Source organism: Macrotis lagotis, chromosome 1 (genome assembly GCF_037893015.1).
Source record: "Macrotis lagotis isolate mMagLag1 chromosome 1, bilby.v1.9.chrom.fasta, whole genome shotgun sequence".
NCBI classification, from domain to species: Eukaryota; Metazoa; Chordata; class Mammalia; order Peramelemorphia; family Peramelidae; genus Macrotis; species Macrotis lagotis.
Genome location: NC_133658.1, coordinates 855,318,351 through 855,345,816, shown reverse-complemented (window position 1 = coordinate 855,345,816; position 27,466 = coordinate 855,318,351). Strand labels below are relative to the sequence as shown.

Genomic DNA, 27,466 nt, shown 5'->3' with positions numbered 1-27,466 from the left:
CTGGAGAAGGAAATGGCAAACCAGTTCAGTTTTTCCCCCCAAAAAAACCCAAATGGGGTCACAAAGATTCCAAGATGACTGAAAAATGACTGAACAACAACATAAGTTACAGAACAGCTGGAAATTTAAATTCCTAAAGGCAGTTTCCCCATGGGCAGTTCCTTATATTGATGAAATCACAAGTCAAGAGGAAAAATAAAAATAAAAACATATGCAAGGAATGACTTTAGGTGATGGAAATACAAGGACCAAATGGAAAACAGTCTCTGCCTTCAAGGAACCTTTCATTCTCAAGGGACAAGAAGGGGAAGAGACACTTAAGTATGAACGTGATAATTGGAAGAAGGAGGAAACACAACAAGGAAGGATCTTTGGGGAAGGCTTTCTGGAGGAGGTGGTAGTTGAGCTGCTGCTTCAAAGGAAACCGAGATTGTAAGAGACAGAAGAGAAAAGGGAGGGCATTCCAGGAATGAAGGACAGGCAGCTTGTGGTGCGGCACAGAATCGAAGAAAGAAGGCCAAATTTAGGCAGGAACAAGTAGGCCAATTTGGCTGGAACTGCAGATTGCAAGAAGGACATTATGAAAGAAGTCTGGAAAGATAGACTGAAGACAGAGCTAAGGGCCAATTTGTTATCTCCTTTGGGCCTTGATTTCCACATCTGTAAATTAAGAAGTTGTACTAAATCAGGGATCCTTACTTAAACTAGGGTCTTTGGGTTTGACTTTTAATATTTTCATTAATCATTTCATTATAATTGTTTTCTTTTGTAATCTTATGTATTTTTCCCATGCATTTAAAAGCCTTATTCTGAGAGGGGATTCAAAGGCTTCATTAGACCATCCAAGAAATCTTTGAGACAAAAAGACTTCCTGGAATAGAACATATCTTTGAGACTCCTCCCAGATCTAAATGAATGATTTTTTCTCTGTGTGTGTGTGTGTGTGTGTGTCTGCTCATGCTTTTCTTTGGGGTGTTGACTGTTTTTATCCACTTTCCTTTGTTCCTGGGTTGGTCCCAGCGGGCCCTGGGCTTGGCTGGAAACATTCCTGATAACATCTTTGCTCGGAGAGCCCTGCTCCTAAGACTGCTGTAGGTGGGGGAGGGAATGGTAGGGAAGAGCAAAGGGATAGATTTCCCAGAAAAGGAAGAGAGGGAAGTCATTAACATTTAGACTCAAAAGCTTAACTTTCTTTCTTGGCAAATTTTAAAACAAATTTCTAAAACATAGTAGAAAGGGCCACTTTGGGACCTCTTAAGAAATGATCCCTTAGCTTCCTATGGGATCATCAGGACCGTCCGGTTGACCTATTTAATCCAGCTCCAATCCCCACATTTTACAGAGAAGGGAAGGAGCTAAACAGTATCAGAGCTAGAACTAGGACCCCCCCCCCCCAATCTCAGGAGAGTATCAATTAAATACCTGAACCCTATTCAAATCATACCTGGGTTGGAAAGTGGAACTGAGGGGAGAGATTTACATCTGACTGCACACCGTTTGTATCTAGCTCTGCATGAGGTAGAAGAAGAGAGGGAAAGGCATTTATCAAATGCCTATGATTTTCTAGGCATCTTATAATTATGCTAAGAACTTTACTCATTTGAGACTTACAACAAGCTTGTGAGGTAAAAGCTATTATTATCCTTACTTTACAGAAGGGGAAACTGAGGTTGAAAATGGTTAAAGCTAAGTGACTCACCCAGAACTGCACAACTGTTAAGTGTCTGAGGACCAATTCAGGTGTCAGGTCCACTGTTCTAGCCACTGCAGCACCCAACTTCACCCAATAAATGTGTGTTAAGGTAATTCAATTCCATTAACCAAGCATTTGTTTGGTTTTTCTTTTTAGAATATTGACATTGTTTTTGACATCACCTTCATTTCTACCTTCTTAACCCCAACCCACACAACCATCCCAAGTAACAAAAAAGTAAAAAATAAAAATGGGGGGGAGGGAGCAGTTCAGGAAAACGAATATTATATACAATGTCTCACATCGATTTCTGCCAAGACGTATATTTTCTCCTCCTTTCTCTGAAACCAGGCTTCTGCACGTATTTATTAAGCATCTATTATACACCAGAAACTGGGGTTGGGGGAGAGAGAGAGAGAGAAAAGACAAGGACAGAGACAAAGGTTTGCCTCAGACCCAGTTTGCCTCATTTTCCTCATCTATAAAAATGACCTGGAGAAGGAATCTTTGCCAAAAAAAACCTCCAAATACTTATACTGCCTACCCACCTAGTTTGTAGTGCTTTTGTGGAACAGTTTTTTTTGCAAAACTTATAGGACAGTGTAAATGAGAGTGCTATTATCCTGAATAGGGCAAACTAGAGCATGCTATAAGAAAAAACCAAAGGAGAGATTGAATGGGGGGGGGGGAAGAGAGAGAGAGAGAGGAGAAAGGGAAGAAGAGAAGGAAAAAAAAGGGGGGGAAGGACAGAGACAGATAGGCACAGACATATACATACACATAGAATAGTGGGTCTAAGCCTAAATTTTACTGATAAAATCACTCAGAATACTGACATTCCTTTTTGAAAAGGAATCTCTGACCCCTAAGAGAATGACTAACATTTTTTGTTGTTATTATTATTCAGTCATGTCTGACTCTCCATGACCTCCATTTGGAGTTATTTTTGGCAAAGATTCCTTCTCCAACTCATTTTTATAGAAGAGGAAACTGAGGCAAACCAGGTTAAATGACTTGCCCAGGGTCATATAGCTACTAAGTATCTGAGACTAGGTTTGAACTCAAAAAGACTCATCTTCCTGAGTCTAGGCTGACCACTCTACCGACTGTACCACCTAGATGAAAGATTTTCCTCATTTTGTCCTGGAAGTCCAACCAATGTCACTGATTCCTTTGCTGATGCTTCAGATTAAATCTCACACATTAGATTTCCAGGGCTCCATCCTCACAACTGGACAGATGGGAGCAAGCCCTCTTCCATCCAGGTCCTACCAGATAATGACTATGGCCTGCCCACGCCCTCTTCTGGTCCCTCCCTAGCACTGCAGGACCATTTTGGCCAAACTGGTGGAAGGATAGAGGGAGAAATTGGGAATGAGAGAAAGCCCCTATGGGAAGAGCTGGAGGGTGGAGTTGAGAATGGAAAAGAACCTTTCCATTCCCTCAATCTATCCACAAAAAAACTTATAATATTTATTGCTATGTAATTGCAGTGTTCAAGGGAGAGCCTTCTTTTCAGAGGTAGGGGACATAGTTGATATGTTAAATATATACTCTCAGACATGTTATGTTATACCTTAAATATACTCTCAGGCATGGTTGATATGTTAAATGGTTCTGATGTTCTACTTTTCTCCCCTCTTTTTTCTTTGTTACAAGGGATAGTTCACTGAGTAGAGAATGGGAAGGAATAAATTCTGAAATGAAGCAGATGTAAAAATAAGTCACATCAAAAGTTTTATTGAGGCTTTTTGTTTTTGCACTTGTATCATCTGTGGGAATTGTTCTCCCCCTCCTTTTCCAGATTTAATTTTCTCTAGTAACAAGAAAAGCAATCAAACAAAACAGTCAAATTAGTAAAAGCCAACTAAAAATGTACACAACATCCTGCCCTAGTTCTCCCCCATCCATCCCTCTGCTGTGAGGAGGGAAATCCATCTATTTTTTCTGCACATCACTCGTAATCCTCTTATTCAATTTCTCCATTAGTTCTGTCTTATAGCATGCTCTAGGTTGCCCTATTCAAGATAATAGTCACTCTCATTTACACTGTCCTATAAGTTTTGCAAAGAACTGTTCCACAAAAGTACTATGAACTAGGTAAGTAGGCAGTAGAAGTATTCTTATGACCATTTTACAATGGTTTGAGGGACATGTTCATGGTCACACAGTCAGAAAGTTGCTAAGGTAGAATTTGAACTCAGATCTCTTGTTTGCAGATAAAGTACTTAATTCCTAGAAAGAGTTACCTACACTAAAGTAGATATGGGAAGAAGAGAAATCAAATCAAGGTCTAGAGACTCCTACTGAAGCCAGATCATCACCAATAGTCAATCAGGACTATTAATCAGGCCATGGCGTGGAATAGTTCTGATAAAAACAAGTGAGAGTACCACCTCACACCTCTCAGACTGGCCAATATGACAAGAAAGGACAATGATGAATGTTGGAAGGGATGTGGGAAATCTGGGACACTAATACATCGTTGGTGGAGCTGTGAATTCATCCAACCTTTCTGGAGAGCAATATGGAATTACACCCAAAGGCCAATAAAAATGTGCATACCCTTTGATTCAGCAATAATGCTACTGGGTTTGTACCTTGAATAGATCATGAAAAAGGGTAGACATCATTTGTACAAAAATATTCATAGCAGCCCTGTTTGTGGTGGCAAAGAACTGGAAATTGAGTGAATGTCCATCAACTGGGGAATGGCTTAACAAACTGTGGTATATGAAGGTCATGGAACACTATTGTTCTATTAGAAACCAGAAGGGATGGGAATTCAGGGAAGCCTGGAGGGATTTGTATGAACTGGCACTGAGAAAGATGAGCAGAACTGAAAAACATTGCACACCCTAACAGCAACATGGGGGGTGATGATCAACCTTGATGGACTTGCTCATATCATCAGTCCAACAATCAGGGACAATTTTAGGGTATCTGTGATGGAGAATACCATCTGTATCCAAAGAAAGAATTGTGGAGTTTAAGCAAAGACCAAAGATTATTACCTTTAATTTAAAAGTTATCTTATTATATAATTTTGCTATCTCTTATATTTTATTTTTTCTTTAAGAATATGATTTCTCTCTCAACACATTCAATTTCAATCACTGTATAGCATAGAAACAATGTAAAGACTATCAGACTGCCTTCTGTGGGGGGGGGGAGAAGGAAGCAAAATTGGGGGGGGGATTGTAAAATTCAAAAAACAATTAAAAAAAGAAAGAAAGGTGGATAAAGCACAGGCCCTGGAGTCAGGGGTACCTGGGTTCAAATCCAGTCTCAGACACTAAATAATTACCTAGCTGTGTGGCCTTGGGCAAGCCACTTAACCCCATTTGCCTTAAAAAAAAAAAAGAAAGAAAAAAATGAGAGGATGCTTTGCACAGATTACTTCTCATTATACTAAACACAATTGTGCAAGTCACTCCACCAATCACTTGGTTGGTTAGTGTGGTCCTCTTTGATACCCAAAGACAACTAGGAAGGGATGGCCTTCCAAAGCCCACTTTTCCAAGTAAGAGTGCTCACACAGAAGTGGCACAAGTCCAAGGGTTTAGAAGACTGAACTTAGTGATCAGTGGGCTCTCCACCGAACTCAATGATCTGGAGTTTAAGTCAAAACAGCCTCAGATCCTGAATGCATTCACTTTCTCCAGGCAACTTGTGGTAAACACCCAGGGGCCAAGTTCCAAAACTAAGGATGTTCCCCAGTGCTCCATGCCCCAGAACATATCTTGATCAATCATGCTTTGGGTTCATTGTGTTCAGGAAGTTCCTTCTTCTTGGACCATGAAAGCTGATAGAGAAAATCTCAATTTAACCCTTCACATTTCATAAGCCCTACCATGATTTTTTTTCAGGATGCTTATAATATAATCCCTACCCCCAAAATAAGCCCCAGTTAAGTCAGAAAACTTATTTAGTATGTCCATTGTAACACATGATGAACATATTGAATTATAAAATAATAATATATAATTAAATATAAATAAACAATATTATTGAAATTGTTTCTTAAAATAAATGTTAATATAGCTCATAAGTACTTGTAAATACCCATGTGGGAACCTTTGGACAAGAGGTAAAAATGCCTATGTAAACAGATACATTCAAAACTTATTGCCAAATGACCAATCACAGTACAGACACAGCGCACAAATAACATGTGCACTTGATAATGTCTGGATATAAAGAAACCTCTAATCATCACTAAGGGTAAGAAAGATCAGAATAAACATGTTTCAGGCATTTTATGTTATTGAACCTGAAAGTCTAGTGCATTCAAGCAGTTATAAGGAAGTGGCTCAATTTATTGCTGCCATTTGTTTTGCAAAGTGGCCAAAGAGGTCTGCTAGTCTGAGATTCAGCCTACTAAACATGAAGAACTTTGCAAAGAGAAGACAGATCAAATAATGTTTCCCACAGGAATGACTGTCCATCTCCAGAAATCCCCTGAAAATAAACCCTAATGCATCTTTCGGAGCAAAAATTAGTATAAGACCCTGTCTTATTTTTGGAGGAAATACAGTATATATATATATTCCCAACACATCCAAGTAACTCATGTGTAGTAGGTTTCTCCAAATGTGAAAAGGCCCCAAGGTATTTAATGTTTATTGAATCAGACAAGCTTTAATTCACTCCACAGAAAATGGAGACGATATAAATAACTCAAAAACCCATAAATAGATACAGAAAACACATGAAGCTCTCAAATAGTCATTAAACTTCTCTTGGAAGAAAATGAAACTTGAAGTTGTCTACATGGCAATCTTTTGATATTTCATTGATTCTTGATTTCCCAAAGATTCTTTAGGGTTCTCCAAGACTTGAAGCAATACCTTATAGTTTAAAATCCCTCTGAGAAAATAAAGATAACCTTGGAGCCTGCTGAACAAGCAATCCCTAACACACCAAACCTACACCATCCAAACAATTCACAGGAAAAGCAGAGTCTATAGCCAGATTGGATCTTTTGCTTCCCCGAGTCAAAGAACCCATTAATTGTTCTTACCATAGGAGTAATGAGGACAATCATCATGCTTTAAGAAGAATGTTGCATTAAAAAGCCCTCTTTTCTCTCTGGACAATTCAAAACCTGAATTTTTATATTGGGGACCTTTCAGACTTGGGGTTACCCAGGAAAAAACCCTCAGAAAATCTTCCTTTTCATATTAAAAGGCTGGATTCTGGTATCATGATGCTTAAGAATTTTAAAATCCTTCACCTTCCGCATAGAAGGTTGGAGGTTCAGGAATCTTGTCCATAAGGTCACATGGACGAACATGTTATCTCTTCTTGGGAGAGAAGTGGTGAACTACAGATACAGAATGAGGCATACATTTTCAGGAAGGAAAATGTGATTTATTTTGCTGCCTTTACTATACTGCCTTATTAGGATGGAGCTGTCCACTGGTAGCTCAGTGGATAGAACACTGGACTTGGAGTCAGGAAGACCTGGGTTCAAATTTGACCTCAGACACTCACTAGCTGTGTGACCCTGGTCAAGTCACTTAACCTCTGTTTGCTTTATTACATTGAAGAAGGAAATGGCAAACCACTCTAGTATCCTTGCCAATAAAACCTCAAGGACAGCATTGGAATGCTGTGATCCACAGGATCATAAAGAGTCAGATACAACTAAACTACAACAAAGACAACACTCACCAATTACAAGGAGAGGCTTCTATTTGGGGGCAGGAGTTGTCAGGGAGGGAATTGGTGGTTAGGAGAGTAATGAAAAAAAAAAAGAAAGCAGCAATAAAACTTTTAAAAATACACAGGAGAGAGCAGAAAAAATGTTGTGCTGAATTTAATATACAATTTAAAACAATTTAACAGAAGTCTACGGCTTCATATATAATCCCCTTTGTTATTTTTTGTATATCGAAATGTTATTTTGTTTGTTATGTTCATTATTTTAAAAATCAAGCAAATGAGATTACTTTGGCATAACATCCTTAATGAATCCATGGTGGCTGACAATAATCAGTGCCTTCCTTTCCAACTGCTTACTAACCATCCCTTTAATAATCCAGGCTAGAATTTGGCTGGGAAGTGACTGCCAACTTCACTGGCATACAATTTAATGAAACCACTTCTTTCCCTTTTTCGTCTTAAGTGCAACATTTGCCAGATTTTACTCATGGAACCATAGGACCTCAGAGCTGAAAGAGACCTCTATTCCTTCTGATTCAATCTGACCCCAGGCAAGAATTCCCTCCTTAATATCACTGATAAGCCATCATTCATCTCTCCTCATAGGTTTCCAGCTTCCTCCTCCTAAGGTAACACTTTTAGATAAATGCAAAGTTTTCCTTGACATCAAGCCCCAATCTAAGATCTGCTACCCCCTTGCATCTTCTACTGATAATTCCCAGTTCTTCTTTCTGAGGTCAAGTACCTCCCCATAAGGCAGATCACTGAACCAGGAATCAGAAAGACCTGATTTCAAGTTTGATCTCACATACTTACCAACCATGTGATCCTTGGGCAATTTGGGATCTGCCTCAGATTCCTTGGATATAAAATAGGAACAAGAATATTTCTCCTATTGTTATGATCAAATGTTATAATTGTAAAGCATTTAAAAATCTGGAAGCGCTATAGAAATGCTGGCTATTATTATTATTAGCAACTTTTCAGATATTTGCAGAATGAAATTATTCTGCAATCCATACACTCATATTGACACCCACCTACTCATACACACACACACACACAATCACACACATTTTTTCTTTTCTCTGGGTTAAGAGAGCATCCTTGGGTCTGTGATTCATCTCTCTTTTTCCTTCTCTAATTCTTTCCCTTTCTAAAATTAATTTACAGTTAACATTAACAATAATTTGTAAGCTATGTAACCTTGGACAATTCACTTAACCTCTCCCTAACCTCAGTTTCCTTATCTGTAAAATGGGAACATCTCACAATGTTGTGAGATTGTTGTGAAAATCAAAATAATTGGCATATTATATGTTTTTTGCAAACTTTAAAGTGTTATATAAATGTTGATGAGGCATCAAGACAGGACAATGGATAAAACCCTGGGTTTGGAATTAGGAAAATTCATCTTCCTGAGTTCAAATCTAACCTTAGACACTCACTAGCTATGTGCCCCTGGGCAAGTCACTTCCTCCTGTTTGTCTTAGTTTCCTCATCTGTAAAGTGAGCTGGAGGAGGAAATGACAAACCACTCCAGCATCTTTGCCAAGGAAATCCCTAGGGGCAGCTCAGTGACATAATAGATAGGGCACCAGCCCTGGAGTCAGGAGGACCTGAGTTCAAATGTGGCCTTAGAACCTTAATAATTATTTACCTGTGTGACCTTGGGCAAACCACTCAATCCCATTGCCTTACACACACCCCCAAAAAAACATCCCAGAATAGGGTCACGAAGAATCAGACATGTCAGAAATGAGAGAACAACAGCAAAGATTCGAACTATTGTTGAGTATATTATTAACATTCTGATCAGGTTCCCCTCTCCCTCTTCAAATTATTTTCTCTCTTTGCCCTTTTAAGTACTTCTTAGTCCTTTTTATATTCCTTCAAAGAACACTTCATTCCCCCTTGATATCCTAGAGAACAGAGAGAACGATGGCTTATCAATGATATTATGGAGGAAACTCTTGCCTGGAAACAGGCTGAATCAGAGGGACAGAGGTTCTTTCGATGCTCCAGGATAATTTTGGGCAAATCACTGACACTGCTATCACATCCCTAATGCCAAATTGTTCTCATATTTAAGGATATTTTGGAGAGGCCAGAGCCTGGTGAGCTCAGATCATAATGGACAGTTGAACATTTTCTTATTGTTTCCTGACTTGTCTGTTTCATTCTGTCTCATTTTCTGCTAAATAGTGACTTAAAGACCTAAGTTGTGTGCTTATCAAATCTCTGACCAGAAGGGCAAAGAAGGTGCTGGCCTATATTAGCAGAGAAAGTTTCCTCAGCTAGGAATTCCCTTCCCCAATCACAAGTTCTGTTCCCATCTGTTTCAAGTCTTCCAATGTTCTGAATCTGGGTCCAAAAAATTAATAGCACAAGTACAGAGTGTGCAAGGCATCGATGGGAAGTTTCACTGATGTCCTTTTCTTCTTTTCTTACATCACTATTACTACCTCTCATCTCTCCTTCCCCCAAATAGAAATCTTCTTTTTTAGCAAAAAAAATATAGCCAAGCAAGACAAATCAACCCATTGACCTTGTCTAGAAACTGTCCTTCCTGATGCATCTCTATTCCATCTCTTTTTTTGCCAAGAAGTGGGAAGCATGTATCATTCATTTCCAATTAGACAATAGTTCTTTTGAAAAAATTTGGGGGGGGGGGTGGTATTAACAGCTGTAACTAAGGTGGGCCTTTGCCCCAGGGTGATGAAAATTAGAAGGATATTGACAGCACTTTTATTTCTTCAGTAGCATGGAAAAAAACTGAACTTGATGACTTTTTAGCAAGAATAATTAGAAAAATAGGAAGCTACCATATGGTGGCTTCCTCTGCTCACATTCTCTCTCTCCTACCTCCTATCAGTGACAGCACCCCTCCCTGGCCAGGCCTATCTGAATACCCCTTGGATTGGCAGTCAATACAACAACAGAATCACACTGTACCAACTTCTCTGCCATGACCCACTCTAAATAGAACATAGCATGTTTTATACCAATGGCTCTGAGAAATAGTAAAATAAAGCCCTAAGGTTTTTAATGAACTAAAAGTTCAATATAAGTATGGCCCTCCCTTTAAGATGCTAATCTAAACTACAAAGGTCTAGTCCCCAGAAGGTAACTGCAACCTCTGATTCTAAGTGTAATCCTGCAGCTGGCTGCTCCTTCCACTATAGCTCCTGAGTATGTTTCTCATGAACTGGTGTGTTTCCTGCGAACAATTAGGCAGAAGACTTAATTAGCTTTTATCATTTACTAAAATGATATAGTAAAAAATCAGATATTAAACATAATAAAATTAAATAATTTGATTGAACTTAATAGTAGCAATTAAACATTTCTCACATAAACCTCACTCAAATGGAAAAAATGAGCACAAACTTAGAGAACAATGATAGTGAGACATATGTGTAGGATATGTGTATGAAAAGGGAAAATTCATAATTGATGGTACTGCAGAATCTGTAAGTCCTTTCTCTTTTCACACAATTCCCCTAGACACAGCAACTGTCCTCTCTTCTTGAAGGGCTGGAGAATGATGCACTAAATTCCTCCCAAACTTTTCCTTTAAAGAGGACTGAGACCTGAAATTTCCAATTAACTCCTCATTTTCCATCAGCCTCTCTGCTTTGCTATGGATGCCAAAGAACATCCTCCTTCTGCTCCAAGTACTCTTACCACCACCCCATCCACTTTTCATCTTCCCTTTGGTTATTGTCTTCCTCCATTAGACTGTAAGCTCCTTGAGGACAGGTTCTTTCTTTTTCCCATTTGTATATTCAATGCTTAATGTCCCTCACAGAGTAGATGCTTAATAAATGTTTACTGTATTGTATTATATTGTATTTTATCTCTCAAGTATGCCTCTGCTTCCAACATCTGCTTTCAGTGTCTCCTACTGGTCCAGAAGTTCTAATGAAATGGTTGACTGTTGGCAGGAAAGGTAAAGGAAAGAAAATCACACACACACACACACACACACAGACACACACAAACACAATATTCATGAGCCCAAACTCCTCCATTGATGAAAAGACAGTTTCAAGGGGCATGCTGAATTCTCTCTGACAGTGCCAAGTTACTTTCTGTGTAGCATCAGTGACCTTCATTCAATAGCCAAGATTTTATAAATCTCTCAAATTGATTGAGGAACTTATCCACACAATGTAGCATAATGACATCTTTATATTTTGTGATTACAGGCTAGGTCTTCAGTGGTTACATCATCTGAGGTTAGGAAGAAGATTTCTTTTTTACATGAATTCACAGTATGACATAGCCTTTCCCAAAAAACAAATGCATTTCTAGGCTGCAGAGCATCCACAAAAATATAGGGAATGGTCTCACCACAGGTGTGTAGTCTGGTCAGTCCAGACCATATCTGAAGTATCATGCTCAGTTCTGGGGTTTATGTTTGTGAAGAAAAAGTGACTAACATGTGTATCAAGAGGAGTGTGATCAAGACAGTGAGGGGACTGGAAAACTGGAAGATGGGGTTGGGGACATTAGCCTAAAGAAGAAAAGACTGAAGGGGGGCTTGATTGCTGAAGTGCTTTCTGTGGTAAGATTATTCCTGCATTTTTGTGGAGAGTTGCTAGATGGTGCAACTGACTGAAGTCAGGAGGACCTAAGTCCAAATTCAGTCTTAGACAATTTGACATTTACTAGCTATGTGACCTTGGCATGTCACTTAACCCTGACTACCTTGCATCCAGAGTTATATCTGACCACTTAGACCCAGATGACTCCAGAGGAGAAAGTGATGCTGGTGACTTAGCACAGCACCCCTCACTGAAATCCAATTCATTTGCTTGTCATGGCATCATCTCCCTATTGTCATGGTCTTCTTTGAGAACAAAGGACAAGTATCATCATTTTCATCATTATCATCATCATCATCTCAATCAGCTTTCTAAAGCACAAGTCTGATCAAGTCATTCTTATGTTCAAGAAAGTTTGATGGTTCTCTATTATTGCAAAGTTAGAGCAAAAACTCCTGTGCTTAGCAGGAAACTCCAATATTTAGCACAGTGTCTGGTACATAGTAGGCTATTAATAAATGTTTACTGATTATTTGATTGGCATTTGAAGCACTTCACAAGCTGGCTCCAACCTACCTTTCTAGATTTATATACTTTTCTTCAATCACTCTGTATTGAAGCTATATTGGTCCTCTTGCTACTCCCTGAATTAAATACTCTTATCTCTTGCCTGTTTGCCTTTATATTGGTTGTCCCCCATTCCTGGAATGCACTCACACTTTCCCTCTTCTCTTTAGAATCCTTAACTTCCTTAAAGATTCAGTTCTTGTATCATTTCCTTCTGAAGCCTTTCCTGATCCCCTTAGCTTCCACCTCCTCATATTATCCTATATATGCTTATCTGTTTACAACCCTGCCTCTCCCCACTCATATTCTACTCAAAAGAATTCTCATAGCCCCTTGAGGACAGAGGTAATATTTTGTTTTCTCTTTGTATCCTCAGCACTCCCATAATGCCCTACACAAAATAGATGCTCAATCAAAACTTGTTGAGTTTGATCAATTTAAGGTTTGTATATACTTCAGTGGAGGGAATGCCCACGTCAGGACTGTGGACTCTTAATTGCTATAACTAATGAAATTTTCCTCAAATCTCAATATTCTTGACCTTTCTGTATTTGTCTCTATTAACCACCATCATCTCCTAGATACTCTTGCCTCTCTGGGTTTTTGTGACACTGCCTCCTCTTGTTTCCCCTAAACTGACTACTCCTCAATCTCCTTTACTGGATCAATATGCAATAAAATCACATCCCCTAACTCTGGAGTTCTTTTTAGGACTCTCCTCTCTTTCTCTTCATCAGTTCCGATTTCAAATGACATCTCTATACAGATGACTCCCAGATCTATATACCAGATTCTAACCTCTTCTCAACTCTCAGCTCTCACTGTTTGATGGCTAGTTCAAGCTGAATGTTCTGGAGGAATCTTAAGGATATCCAATAGGCAACACTTCCAAAACAGATCTCATTATCTTTACCCTCATCTGAATTTCCCTGTTTTTTGTCAAGAACTGTGCCAAACAAGTCAAAACTTTGTTTCTTTTGCCACAACATCTCTAGCATATGTATTTACATAGTTACCATCTTTGTTTAAGTATTCCTTACCTCTCATCTGGTATATTGCAATAGCCTAATTGGTCTCCCTAACTTAAATCTCTCCCTTCTTCCCATCCATATAACTGCCAAAATAATTTTCCTAAAGGACAAATTTGATCAAGTTATATCACCTTATTCAACAAAATCCAGGGACTCTCTGATCACCGGCAAGGATCAAATTTAATCTCCTCTGTTTGGTACTGAAAGTTCTTTACAACCTGGTCTCATCCTAGTTTTCCTGCTTTATTACACATTATTCCTCTCCACTCAAACTGACTTTGCAATTCATCACATGAGAAATTTCATCTGCTATCTCCAGACTTCACACTGGCTATCCTCTTTGCTTAGAATAAAATCCCTCTCCCTTTATCTTCTTCAAGATGCAGTTCAATTGCTTCCTTCATCCTAAGACTTTTCCTTTTCTTCCAGTTTCTAGTACTACTAAAGTTAAATGATATATGGTATGTATATAAAAAGCTATAAGGGGGAATGTATTACATCTTCCTCAACATCCTGAAAACAAAGTGTGAAATTCAGTTAGATATAACTTATATCCAACAGGAACAATGCACAGTGTTGTCCAATTGGCTTGGATAGTCATTGGATGAAGATAACTCTGAATTCAGGAAACTTCCAAAGATTGAAAAGATCAGACATGCCCCTTGTGACTTAGATTAAGAACAAGTTAACCCCATTCTAAGGCAGCCAACTAGAAAGAAGAACTTTGGGTCCTTCTTTACCCTTTCCTTTAAGCCTCTTGGAGAGACCTGCAAAGGGAGAGATGATTTTTCTCTCCTCTCCTACCTTACTATCTTGCAGCAGAAGCACATGACAACATTCAAAAGAGAAGGTCCCTCCACAAAGTCCAATAAGGTTGAGGGAAGTTGGTAAGAGGAGAGAAAGTCAAACACTTGGAGTTAAGATGTGACTTGAGAGAAGACAGGCCCAGAGCTGAGATTCCTACTGCTTCTAAAGCAATGGTTTTAACCTAAGACCTATAAACATGGTTTTTAAAAACACATTTTACAACTGTGTTTTAATATAATGAGTTTCCTTTGTCTTTTATGTGTTGATTTATGTATTTTAAAAGATTCTTATGAGAAGCTTCACTAGACTTAATCAAAGACACAAAAAATTCTAAGAGCTCTATCCCAGAGTTTAAGTTTCATTTCTTTCCAAGAGCACACTGTAGTAGCATAAGCCAGTATTTCAGGGGAGCCATTAGCCATTAGCCATTAGATTGTGAAGCCTAATGCATATAGAGGAATACAGCCTAAAACCAAAGGCAACAAGGTCAGTATGACTACATTAGCAGTGCTACAGCATCAGAAGCATAAATTTCTCTCCTTAAACTTGTCTTGGCCATATATATCTGAGTACTTATAATCTCTGTATGTATTCATTTTTCCTGCTTTTATTGTGTGTATCTGTGGGAGAGTGTTTGCCAGGTCTGGGGAGACTGGTGTAGTTCTTAACAATATAAAGATATTATATTACTCTTATCCATATGATGCTAGGTCAGTAAATGTCTTTACCTTGAGGTAAGGGTGTACTTTGGATGAATATTAAAGGTAACACATTGGTGACGGCTCATGAGATCTGATTTTTAATAGTTCAGATGTACAGAGTGCCTTGAATCAGAAGTAGTCATCCCCTGGTTGCCCAAGATGGGGTGAGCTGGGTTGGGTCAGAAAAGAAATCAGGTTAAAGTTTCCATGCTTTGTTTTTTGTATTTCTACCCCAAGAAGGGAAAGAGAAAAAGAAGAAAGAAGGAAGGAGGGGTGGCTAGGTGGTGCAGTGGATAGAGCACCGGCCCTGGAGTCAGGAGTACCTGAGTTCAAATCCAAGCCTCAGACACTTAATAATTACCTAGCTGTGTGGCCTTGGGCAAGCCACTTAACTCCATTGTCTTGCAAAAAAAAAACTAAAAGAGAGAGAGAGAGAGAGAGAGAGAGAGAGAGAGAGAGGGGGGGAAGGAAGGAAGGAGGAGAAAGAGAAAGAGAAAGAGAAAGGAAGAAGGAAAGAAAGGAAGGAGGGAGGGAGAGAGAAGGAAGAAAGTCTAAATGGAAATCAAATCTGGAGAGGCATGGAAGCACATGCTGGTTTAGGTTGAGGAGCAGATAAAATCCATTCTCACTGTAGACTTTCCTTTGAACTCCACCACTTCATGTCTGAGAGTCATCTACACATTATAGAGAAAAGATCTCAGGTTTGGAAGTTAGAAGACTTGATTTCTAGAGCATCTGTAAAATGTCATAGTAGAAAGACAGCTAGATTTAAGGTCAGGAAACTAGAGTTTGTATTTCAGGTCTATCACAGTCTGACCATATGACAATAAATGAATTGCTTCACTTCCAGAACCTCAGTTTCTTTATCATTAAAATGGGGATAAAAATGCCAGCATTGTCCAACAAGTTTTAATGAAGAAAAGGCTTTATAGACCTAATTGTGTTGTTTAGAAATGGAAATGTCACTAATTTATTAGGCAGCTACTTGGAGCAGTTGATAGAGTGGTTGGACTTGAAGTCTGGAAGATTTGAGACACTAGCTGTGTAATGCTGAACAAGTCACTGAAACACTTCCAACCTCAGTTTCCTCATCTGTAAAATGGGCATAATAATAGCACCTACTTTTTTTTTTAGGTTTTTGCAAGGCAAATGGGGTTAAGTGGCTTGCCCAAGGCCACACAGCTAGGTAATTATTAAGTGTCTGAGACTGGATTTGAACCCAGGTACTCCTGACTTCAGGGCTGGTGCTTTATCCACTACACCACCTAGCCGCCCCATAGAACCTACTTTTAATAGGGCTGTTGTGAAAATCAAAACAAATAACACATGTAAAGTGCTTTGCAGACTTTACATAAATGCAGCTTAATTATCATTGCAAGTAATCATATTTATATTGCTCATAAGAGAAGGGGATTGGACAGGATGATCTCAAAAGGCCTCCCAACTCTGAAATTTCTTTGACTACTGCAGCTCTATGTATGGCAATAATTCTGAGAGCCCAATAGGTGGCAGATGAGCTCTGTGCCTCCCCAGAGCAGAACTGGACATCTGCTCCCCCCCCCCCCCCCATATCCCTTCCTCAGACTGGAACAGGAGACTGAGAGACAAATGCATTTACCTCTTGCTGATCCTGTTGGCCCAGTACTTCAGGTTGAGGCCCCTGCCTGGTTCAGCTGTCCCAATGCCCTGCCCACCCCCTTCCAGACTTCCCCTTTTTGTCAGCCCCTTTTCAGGCCCTCTGCTGGCAGGGGGTACAGCAGGAGGAGCTGAGACAGGGAAGGGGGTGTCAGAGGAGGATGAGACAACAGCTGCAGGATGAGAGAGAAAGAGACTGAGGAGGGAGGCAGTCAGACGGAGCTCAGATCCTGAAGTTTAGAGCCTCCAGACTTGGGGAACAGGAAACTGGACTAGATTTCCCACCAAGAAAAAGGTGTGTGATGGGGACACTGGGGTGGGCTTAGATAAAGTTCTCATTGTAGAATCCTACTATCCACTGTTGCTCTCCTCCTTCCCTTCTCTTCCCCTGTCTTCCACTTCTAGGGCTCTGATCCTAAACAAAACCACTGCTTTCTTTCTCAGTAAGTTCCTTTCCATTCTCAAGTCCTGTCCCTTATATGTTCCAATATATATTGCAAGAGAATGATGTTAAGTGACTTGCCCAAGGCATACAGCTAGGTAATTATTAAGTGTTTGAGATCAGATTTGAACTCAGGTTCTCATGACTCCAGGACCAGTGCTCTATCCACTTTACCACCTAGCTGTCCCAGGTCCTACTCCTTAAATATTCATCCAGCTCCTGATGCATCCCCCTCCACTTTTTTTTTTTAGGTTTTTGCAAGGCAATGGGGTTAAGTGGCTTGCCCAAGGCCACACAGCTAGGCAATTATTAAGCATCTGAGGTCAGATTTGAACCCAGGTACTCCTGACTCCAGGGCCGGTGCTTCATCTACTGTGCCACCTAGCCACCCATCCCTCTACTTTCTAGTAATGGCATGTATGCCGCCCCCCTCCACTGGAAAAAAAAATACAAAATCTGAGTCCAAACCTCTCTCCTGAATTTGGGATATGATTGTGGGATATGATGATGGTATGACTATAATTAATATCAGTGTTACTAACTCCTAATTTGAAGGCACTCTGAAGTTTTCAAAGTGCATTTCCTCCAACCAACCACTGAAGTGAGGAATATAAATACATACCCTTCTCCCCCCCCCCCAACCTTTCAGATAAGGAAACTGCCCTTTCTTGTGTCAGGCCTCTTATCCAACTCATCAAATGAAGGAGTTTGATGAGATTATTTATAAGTCAACTGGTTTATAGATCTAAGGCATTCAGACCCTGGAAAACCAGAAAGTTTTCATAACCCAAATAAATGAATAGCTAATGGTAAAATATCAGGATTTGTGATATTAGAGGTATGTGTGTGTATATGGAGGGAAACAATCATTCCTCTTAAATAAAGTTATGCTGGTGATGGCAAACTCATCTTCACCCATGGACTCCTTTGTCTTCTAGGGATTTGGGAAAAGCTGTTCCTACCTCCAGAGGAAATCCCAGGTATTCTTAGCTTCCAGAACCTTGATAGCCTGAAGGGTCAAACAAAATCAGAGAGAGAAGGCAGTAAGTGGGGAAACTCCTTGCTGTTTTCAGCATATGTGGAGACAGTCATTGAGAAAGGGGAGGATGATCATAAAGATAGAGACCTCTGGGGCACTTGGAGGAACCTTATCCCATGATTTCGTTAGATATGAGACATCTGTGCAAGATTAGCCAGGAGTTCCTTGACTAGAACTTTCAGGGAGATAAGGGGAAAGAAACATTTTAAGTGTCTTCTATAGACTAGACACTGAACTAATCACTTACAAATATTTCATTTGATTTTCATAACAATCCTATGGGATAGGTGCTATTACTTTTCTATTTTACCATTAAGGAAAATGAGACAATCATTAAGGAAAAAGAAACAGAGAACTGGATTGCATAGTGTGTGAGGTATGATTTGAACTCATCTTCCTGACTCCAGGCCCAGCACTTTATCTGCTCTACCATCTAGCTTTTTTCAGGTGAAATAATGATTCAGAGGATTTAGAGTTAAAAGGGGCTTTCAGCCTCCTCATGTTACAGAGAGGAAAACTGAAGTTGAGAAAAGGGAAGCCACTCAAGTGGTTAAATAGGAAGCCCTTTGATTCAAGATTTCATTTTCTTTCCCCACTGCATCATAATATCTTCCTGGAGCACTGGAGTCCCTCAGCATCCAGATACCCTAGGACCCACTGTCTCCCCTCTTAGCACCACCTCCATTTGCTTCTCCCCAGCCACATTCAGAGGCATTAGGTGTAAAGTGGGGTGAGGGAGAAGGAGGGATTTCATGGCTGTTGTTGGAATCTGGATTTTGCCTGTATCAGGAACAGGCTGTTTTGAGTTCAAGGACTGAGACTGGGGTTATGTTAAAAGGAATCAAGGGAGGGCAGATATCATCTCCCCCACCACCACAACCCATTGGCAACATTTTCTCCTCTCATTCTGGAAAAAAAAAAACAGATAGAGTAAGGGGAGAGGGCAAAGTCATTAGACCAAGGGTACTTTGAATTTTGTGGGTAAGGAATTAAGAGAAGGAGGGAGAAGGCAACAGAGGCTGAAGGTTTTGAGAAAGACTGGAAAGGCTAAGGCGCTACAAGGATTGAGGGAACTGAGTAAAGGAGGGGCATGAGAGGTTCAAGGACTGAGTAAAAATTAGTGAGTAAAGGGTGAATTAAAAGGGTTGAAAAGTTGAATGAGATGGAGAGGATGGAAGGAACCAGGAGGGCTGAGGTCCTGAAAAGACAGGACTGAAGATAACGAGGGAGTTTAGGCCACTGAAGCTTAGATTCAGGTCTTGGGCTGAGGGGCACAGAAGGCCTGAATGGGGAACTCAGGGACTGACAGAGGAACTGAGGTTGTGAGGGAGATGATGGGAACCGAGGATCTCCAGGAGAGGTGGGGGCTCCCCTGGGTCTCGCAAGGAGTGCCCTGGTTAATTGGGCTGGGGAGGAAAGCGGGGGCTGCAGGGAGGAGGCAGGCGACGGGCGGGGCCGGAGGCGGGGTGCACAGCCCTCTTCCACCCCCTCCCGGCTCCGGCTCCGGCTCCGGCTCCGGCCCCGCTGGGACAGCCTGGGCCAGATCTCGGGCAGCCCCTGCGCCCGTCCCGGCTCCCGGCGCGGGTAACCGCGGGGTCCGGCCGCCGCGGGAGCTCCGGGCTGGGCAGGGGGGAGCTTGGGCGGCCCGGCCCGGCCCGGCCCCTACCCAGTGCCTCCCTCCTTCCAGCGGGGGCGCCCGCCCCTCCCGTCCGCCGAGCGGGCAGTCAGCGCAGCGAAGCCCGCGGCGCCCGCCCTGGGGCCAGCCCGGGCCGCAGCCGCTGTCCGCGGTGCTGAAATGAAGGCGACGGCGCGCCCTCGGCCCTGAGTCCCGAAGCAGGCGGCGGGGAGGACGGAGGGAGGAGCCGCCATGCGGGCGGCCCGGGCGGACGCCTCCCTGCTCTGCATCCCCGCCACGCTTCTGCTCTGCCTCAGCTCCGCCAGCCTGTGCCTGGTGGAGGCGGGTAAGGGGCCCGTGGGGTCGGGACCGGGGGCGGGAGGGCTTCGGCAGCGACGGGGTTAACTCCCGGGAGGATGCTACTGGGGGGCGGGGGGAGCCAGGCTTTGCCCTTGGGGGCGAGGAGCTGGGAATCAGAGAGAGGGAGAGCTGAGGGGTGGGGGGGCTGTTTGGAGACTGTCCCCCAGTCCCTCCCAACCATCTCGTCCATTTCTCAACCAGCTGTTCCCCCATCCCTAACTCCCCATCTCCCCATACCCTCACTTCCAGGTCTCTGTCCCCCAGGCCCAATCTTTCCCTTCCCAATCTGTCCCTCAACACACTTAATCGCTGTCCCCCACCTCTCCAGCCGCTCATTTCCCAGGCCTTGTCAGTCCCTTCCCTACCTTTGTACCTCTAACTCCAGATCTGTTATGTTTCACCACCACCCTCCAATCTTTCAGTTCATTGATCACCTTCCTGCGTTCTCACTGAGCCCCCCTGGTCTGAATTCTGTTGTTTGTTCCCAGGCTGTCCAATGCCCTCTCTCAATTGAAGTGGTAGCAGAGTCTGGTGCCCCATGTGTGTCCCTTCTTCCGCCCCTCCCCCTAAACCCTAGGGTATAAACCCTCCCCCTACTTACAAAGTATTCAAATGCATACAGAGCACAGCCCAACAGAAAAACATGCCTTCAAGTGAATTCTTCAGGACTAAGAAAGAGCTTGGCACAGGGCAAGGGGTTGAGGGTGTGTTTGTTAGTCAGAGATGCTCGAGGTGAGTTGGTACCTATAGTCTGGAAAGAAGAAATATTTCACCCAGTGATTATATCAAGAAAGATGTCACACACATGCAAGACTGTCTGTCCCCCTGCTTTGATGACTCTCTCCCATCTGGCTCTCTTTCTCTCCCTGCCTCCATCTCTTCCTCTAACTCCTGACTCTGTGCTTCAGTTTTTCTGACTTTCTACCTCTATGTCTGTGGCTCCCCAGCTCTTTGCCTCCATTTATCTATTGCTATTTTTCAGTATCTATTTTTTCTGTTTCTCCACTTGTTTCTGGTTCTTTGCTTTCATGCTTCTTAGTCTACCCTTCTGTCTCTCCATCCCTGATGCATCCATTCCTTCTGTCAAGGAGGAAGTTGAAGTGAGGTGAGAACTCCCCAAGCTTAGATTCCTCTAATTGCTGTGACCTGAATTGACCAAACCTCCTTCCTCATTACTTTAACCCTCTAATACTTTAACTCACAATAAATGAGTAATAAAAGGTTTTTCTGAGAGGAAAAGGGAAAACAAAGAGTGCAGAGGTCTCCTGTACTCACCCCTCATCAATCTCTTATCACCACCTTTTGCCTCCTTCCTTTCCTTTACATCTTATTCTTTTCCCCTTATTACCTTTACCTCTCTTTTCTTACCCTTTTTTCTTAAACTTCCTCTATTCTTTCTCTCTCTCTCCACCTGTATTCCTGCTTCTCTCCTTTGAAAAGAATCTTACTGATCTCTTCCAAATGTTCTCCTGCTCTCTGTCTAGACATTAATCCATCCAGTCCTTCTCTTATTGCTCCATTTACAGATCAAGTCTTAGGGATAGGCCCCAAAAGGGGATCTTCTAATATCTAATCTCTCCATTCTTTTCCTGCTATTACTTTCAATATGTCAAACTGAGAAGGAAGAATCTATTGGTAACAGACCTAAAGGTTCTATCTAGTGTCTGTGTCCCCCAGAATTAATAGGTTTCTCTCCCTAATTCTTCTGTATTCCTATTCTGAGAATAGTTTTATGGGATGATAAGATTGAACCTCTTACTTAAAGGTCATTGTCTCAGAAAAGGTTTTCCTTAGACCTAATATACAATTGACTCCTCTCCTGCCCAGAAATCCTTTCGATATTGCCCATCCAGAAATCCCAGGGTGGAGAAAAGGACTTAGCTTCTCTTGGGTCCTATCTTCCTATATTCCATGATTGGCTCAAGGTCAGGGAACTTCTCCTCTATCCAACTCTTGAGAAAATCTACCAATTATGAACCAGTTTTCCCCAATAGTAGACGCTGCTTCTCACCTCTGACTAAATCAGAGCAGAAAATGGAAAACATGGGACCCCTCCTCTTCTTTATGTTAAAAATTTTAGAAACAGAGTGAGAGCTAGCCTTTCAGATGGGCTGAGTTGCTTGTGATTTTCATTTGAGACCATCTCTACTGACAAATAGCTTTCACCATTCCTAACTCAAGTCAGTGGCTATTGCCATGTGCCAAGCTGGAAGACAGGACTGTAGGACAGAGACTCAGCTCTGTAAACACCTCATATTTACATGGTGCTGATGTGTTCGATTCTTCAGTTTCATTGTCGGTATGTGTCCATGAGTCTTGGTCCAGTACTAAGTAAGAAAGTGAGAACAAAGTCAATAAGCTTCCCAGAGAGAGAGAACCTGAAGGAAGTTAAGAAATGGATTCTTTGCTCGACCTCTTGGCTTCTACTAGTCCTGATTTCAGCCACATTCAGCTAGACCCAGGCAGCCAAGAGAGGGACCAGGTTGATCTAGGGGCTCGGGGAGGAGAATTCAGTGTCACCTTGGGCTCAAACCTACTCATTAGGCAACTTAGGCCTGATCTCAAATCCTGCCTCTCCCCTGCAGATAGCCCCTCTGCCCCAGTTAATGTCACTGTCAAACAACTGACAGCCAACTCTGCTATGGTGAGCTGGGATGTACTGGACGATGAAGTGGTCATTGGCTTTGCAATTTCCCAGCAGGTAATATCAAACTTGGGGCAAGGTGTGGTAAGGGAGGTGTGAGGAAGGGGTGAAGGAGGAAGGAGAAGTGTGCGAATGGGGCTGCAATGACTGGCTTCCTTCAGTTACAAAGACTGGATCTGTAGGTGACTTCTTGTGGGGAGGGAAGGAAGCATGGTAGGAATTGAGTAGTTGCTATGGGGAAGTGACCCAGTATGTGTGTGCGGGTGGAGTTGTTGGGATATGGTAGAGGGTTGGAGATAAAGAGTACAGGGAAAGGAAATGGGACTGCATGGAGAGAAGCTGAATGCAGAGAGATGGAAGGAATGGTCAGAAACTGGAGGGAGTGGAATTCCAGGGGTGAGGGGTGGCAATATAGAAAATGAGAAAGCAGTGAAGAGTGGCACAAATAGGAGACTGCATGGAGTGGGAGAGGGCAGGGTGGACAAGGGATCAGAGGTAGCATGGGGTAGCATGGACAGGATCTAGAAGGAGTGGGTGGGCAGAGCAGAGAAGGATTAGAAGTAGAGGCAACATGGACTGGCTGGAGGGATTGGAGACAAAGTGGAGAAGGGCTAGGGGGAAAGAGTGTCAGTATGTACAGGGGTTCTGGCCTTTGCTATTGCAGAAGAAGGATGTGCGAATGCTGCGATTTATCCAGGAGGTAAACACCTCTACCCGTTCATGTGCCCTGTGGGACCTGGAGGAGGACACAGAGTACATCGTTCACGTGCAGGCCATCTCCATCCAGGGCCAAAGCCCTGCCAGTGAGCCTGTCACCTTCAAGACCCCTCGAGAGGCTGAGAAGTTGGCCTCCAAAAACAAAGGCAGGAGCTCCAGGACCCGGGTTAGGGAAATAAAAGCAGAGGGAGGAGGGCTGGAGGAATGAATGGCTTGCTCAGGTCATGGACTTCTGTTCTTCAGCCTTGAACTCTCTTAAAGGCCCTCAGGAAGGTATTCTAGTTAGTGAGGACCAAGGGTTGAGAATCTTGCAGATAGTTCTCTGGAAAGAGTACTGAGCTTAGAGATGGGGTGGGTTAAATTTGAATTCAGCTGCCATTTCTTATTTGACTTTGGGCAAGGCATGTCCCCTCTCCTCTCTAAGGCTCATTTTCTCCCCACCTGTAAAACAGATAACCATGCTATCCAGGGAGCTTTCTGAAACAAATCTCTGAAGTTCTCATTATCTTCCTGTGAAGCAGTGGTTTCCAGAGAACAGGACCTTTTGTCAGGGATTTGCCCCCACAGATGGGAGGGTATGTTAACATATGGCATTGACTAGTGGGATTCAGTATTCCTCTCTCTCCTGTACAGATGAGGTGACCATGAAAGAGATGGGAATGAAAAGCCAGCAGCTTCGGACAGGCGAGGTGCTCATCATCGTGGTGGTCCTGTTCATGTGGGCAGGTTAGCCTTCTGATCTCAGAGAGGAGGAGAAGGGAGGAACAAAAGGAACCTGCAAGTTGGATCCATTCTGTCTTCCCTTTGGCTATGTCAGGGTCATTCAAGGTCACTCTCCTGTCTCTTCTCTAAACCTCTTGCACCAGGGTCTCAATGTTTTGGAAAGGAAGAAGCCTGAGATTAGGGATAAGAGGGGAGTGTGTTGTCATGAAACAAACCCTGGTCTCAGACTTACTAGTTAGTTAGATGACCTTGGCTAAATCACTTCAGTTTTCTCTGTCTCAATCTCTTCTTTTGTAAAATGAGGATAAGAATGCTTGTACTACCCACTTTGTAGAGTTATCATGTTCATTTCATTCAGTTAAATTCATTGACCATTTATTCATGTGTTAGGTGTTAGGGATACAAGACAAAAAATTGTCTCTGCTAGCAAGGAGTTTCTATTCAAAAGGAAAGAGTTAATATACCAGAACACCTAGAAAGCTTGAGTTCAAGGAAGAGACCTGGTCCCTGATCCTTTGTCTAGTCTTTTCTCTGAAACAAGAGCCATGGATCTTTTTTTTTAGGTTTTTTCTTGCAAGGCAATGGGGTTAAGTGGTTTGCCCAAGGCCACACAGCTAGGTAATTATTAAGTGTCTGAGGCTAGATTTGAACTCAGGTACTCCTGACTCCAGGGCCGGTGCTCTATCTGCTGTGCCACCTAGCCACTGGGAGAGCCATGGATCTTTGATTGCTAATACATCTGTTTAGGGAATGCACACTTGTAGCATCCTTGACTTTATTGCCTCTAGTGTTCTTCCCCTTTTGACCCCATGCTCCTCCATCTTCCATCCCCAAAATGAGACCACTCTCTTGAGAAACCACTATGCAAGCAGCTTCTTCATTGGAGGGAGGGGGTGGTGATGGTGGAAGAGGAAGAGAAGGAGCAACAAAAAAATACCCTCCATCCCAACCACATACACACATTTGTTCCATGGCCTGAGGGCTGAGACCCTTGCTCCAGCCTCTCACTACTCTAATCTCAGTCCTTGACTCCCTAGGTGTCATTGCCCTCTTCTGTCGCCAGTATGATATCATTAAGGACAATGAACCCAACAACAAGGAGAAAGCCAAGAGCGCCTCAGAGAATAGTACCCCAGAGCACCAGAGTGGAGGTCTCCTTCGCAGCAAGGTGAGGGGACTCTGGGGACTGTTTCCTTCTCTGTCCCAAGGGCCCTGATGACGGGTTAACGTGAGCCTTGGTCAGCCCAATTCACCTCTTTAGGGATATCCCTAGGGTCAGCTCAGGGCCTGGCACTGCTACAGCTGGACACAGACCAGCTTGGCTGCAGCCCATGTCCCAAGGGAATCTCCAAATTAATTTTGGATCCTTTCCTTTCTTGGGGGTGCCAAAAGGCTAGTGCTATTGAAGGGAGGGGGAGGAGGAGAAGAGGAGTGAAGAAGGGAAGGAGGAAGGAAAAAAGGGGAGAAAGAGGAGAGGGAGGAAGGGGGAGAAAGAAGGAGGAGAGGAGGAGGAGGGAAAGGGAAGGGAACACTTGGTTGGTCAAGGAATCATTTGGGGAAAGCTTCTGCCTGACTACACAACCTTGGTTGAGTTACTTAACCATGTTTGGGCTTTTATTCCTTCCTCTATAAAACAGATATGAAAACCTCTTCCTTCTCAACGGGCTTTGAGTTTCTGGGAAGAACAGAAGTAGAGGATCCAACGATGGTCATTCAGCTCCTGGTCCTCTCCATGCCCTCCTCTTTCTCCACACTATTAGCTTCTCACTTCCCTAACCCCAGAGTTGTTTCCTTTTCTTAATTCATGCTTTAATCTTTCCAGTGTACTTTCCCTGAGAAACAACTCTCTCTCTCTCTCTCTCTCTCTCTCTCTATATATATATATATATATATATATATATATATATATATATAAAATCAGCTTTTCTGCATATATATATATGTATACATATATATATATATATGTATACATATCAGCTTTTCTGTCTTTGACTGTCTCCATCTTTCTCTGTCTCTATGGTCTCTCTCTCTCTCTATATATATATATATATATATATATGTGTATATATATATACATATACATGTATATACATATATATGTGCATGTATATATATTAGCTTTTCTGCATATATATATATATATATATATATATATATATATATATATATATATATAAAATCAGCTTTTCTGTCTTTGACTCTGTCTCCATCTTTCTCTGTCTCTATGGTCTCTCTCTCTCTCTCTCTCTCTCTGTCTTTTTCTGTCTCTCCATATTTCTCACCAGCTCCAAAAACACTCATTGGATATAGTAATCATGGGTATGCTGAGAAGAAGCTCCAAGACACCAAGGATCAACAGGAAGAATTGTAGTGAGGGGTGATATTCATGCTGTCCTTGGGCACCATAGAAGTTGGGTGAGATTACAGGACAAACTGGAGGTTGGGAAGCAGGCAGGAGATTCCAGCATGCTCACTCCCTGGAGAGTCTGACTGGTTCCTAGCATTCCAATCCCATAGGCCTAGGCTTCAACAAGGGCAGCCTGTTCCCATCGCCCTAACAGGTACTCCACCTCTGACTTCTCACCAGCTCCAAGCCTACTAACTAGGCTCTGGCATTTCTTCCCATTTCTTTCTCCCCACTTTCCAAATCTAAGCTCTTTATGACTCTCACTGAAATGTGACTGGCTCTCTGCAGGGAGACAGCCAATATTTCTGTCCCCTATCCTTTCTTCCTCTACCATTCCATTTTCCATTCTACAAAGCCCTGCTAGCAGGGAGAGGGAAGGCTGTTCCATGACTTGGGAATGCACTCAGCTGGCTGCATGCTCCACTTCTGCCTTCCACCTCCTTGTCCTATACAGGAAAAGACAACTGAACTTAAAAAATAATTCTAAATTCTGATAAAAAAAAAAAAAAGAAAAAGAAAAACCCAGAACCCAGCCTGATCACCAGCTCTTACCATCTCTTGTATGAACCACAGCACCACTGATACAGTGCCCATACAAGACAATCTTGTTTTTGCCTTCTCCTCTCTTCCAAACTACTTTCCCCTTTTGGAAAATGCACAATGTTTTCAGTCTTTCTGTGTCCATGCCCACTAGACTGAAAACACCTAGTACCTAGCCAAGCCATGTTCTTCAAATAACTTGACAGGGAAGGGGTAGGCCTTACAAGCTGGTAGTAATACAGCTGCCCCCCTGCTCCTTCTCATCAAGCCATTAGCAACTCCAGTTGTGGGTGTGATGCACAATTTCTAAGATGACACATATGACACT

General features: G+C 42.3%; 1 protein-coding gene and 1 long non-coding RNA gene across 2 annotated transcripts; both read left to right on the top strand.

The window, feature by feature from the left end:
• The first annotated feature begins 16,806 nt into the window (after positions 1–16,806).
• Positions 16,807–19,867, top strand: LOC141490876 (uncharacterized). Its single transcript, XR_012469379.1, has 3 exons — positions 16,807–16,946; positions 18,032–18,073; positions 19,820–19,867. It is a non-coding gene; the product is annotated as an uncharacterized LOC141490876 (long non-coding RNA).
• A 132-nt stretch (positions 19,868–19,999) lies between these two features.
• On the top strand, positions 20,000–26,045 carry FNDC5 (fibronectin type III domain containing 5). The gene is made up of 6 exons (XM_074191243.1): positions 20,000–20,093; positions 22,693–22,808; positions 23,416–23,614; positions 24,102–24,194; positions 25,229–25,359; positions 25,829–26,045. The coding sequence occupies exons 1-6, from the start codon at positions 20,000–20,002 to the stop codon at positions 25,832–25,834; spliced, it is 639 nt and encodes a 212-aa protein (XP_074047344.1). The 3' UTR covers positions 25,835–26,045.
• The last annotated feature ends 1,421 nt before the right edge of the window (positions 26,046–27,466 follow it).

Coding starts and splice junctions, on each gene's coding strand:
- FNDC5 (XM_074191243.1), top strand. CDS start 20,000: ATGCGGGCGGCCCGGGCGGACGCCTCCCTGCTCTGCATCCCCGCCACG. Junction 22,809..23,415: donor GCTTTGCAATTTCCCAGCAG/GTAATATCAAAC, acceptor TTGCTATTGCAG/AAGAAGGATGTGCGAATGCT. Junction 24,195..25,228: donor GGTCCTGTTCATGTGGGCAG/GTTAGCCTTCTG, acceptor TTGACTCCCTAG/GTGTCATTGCCCTCTTCTGT.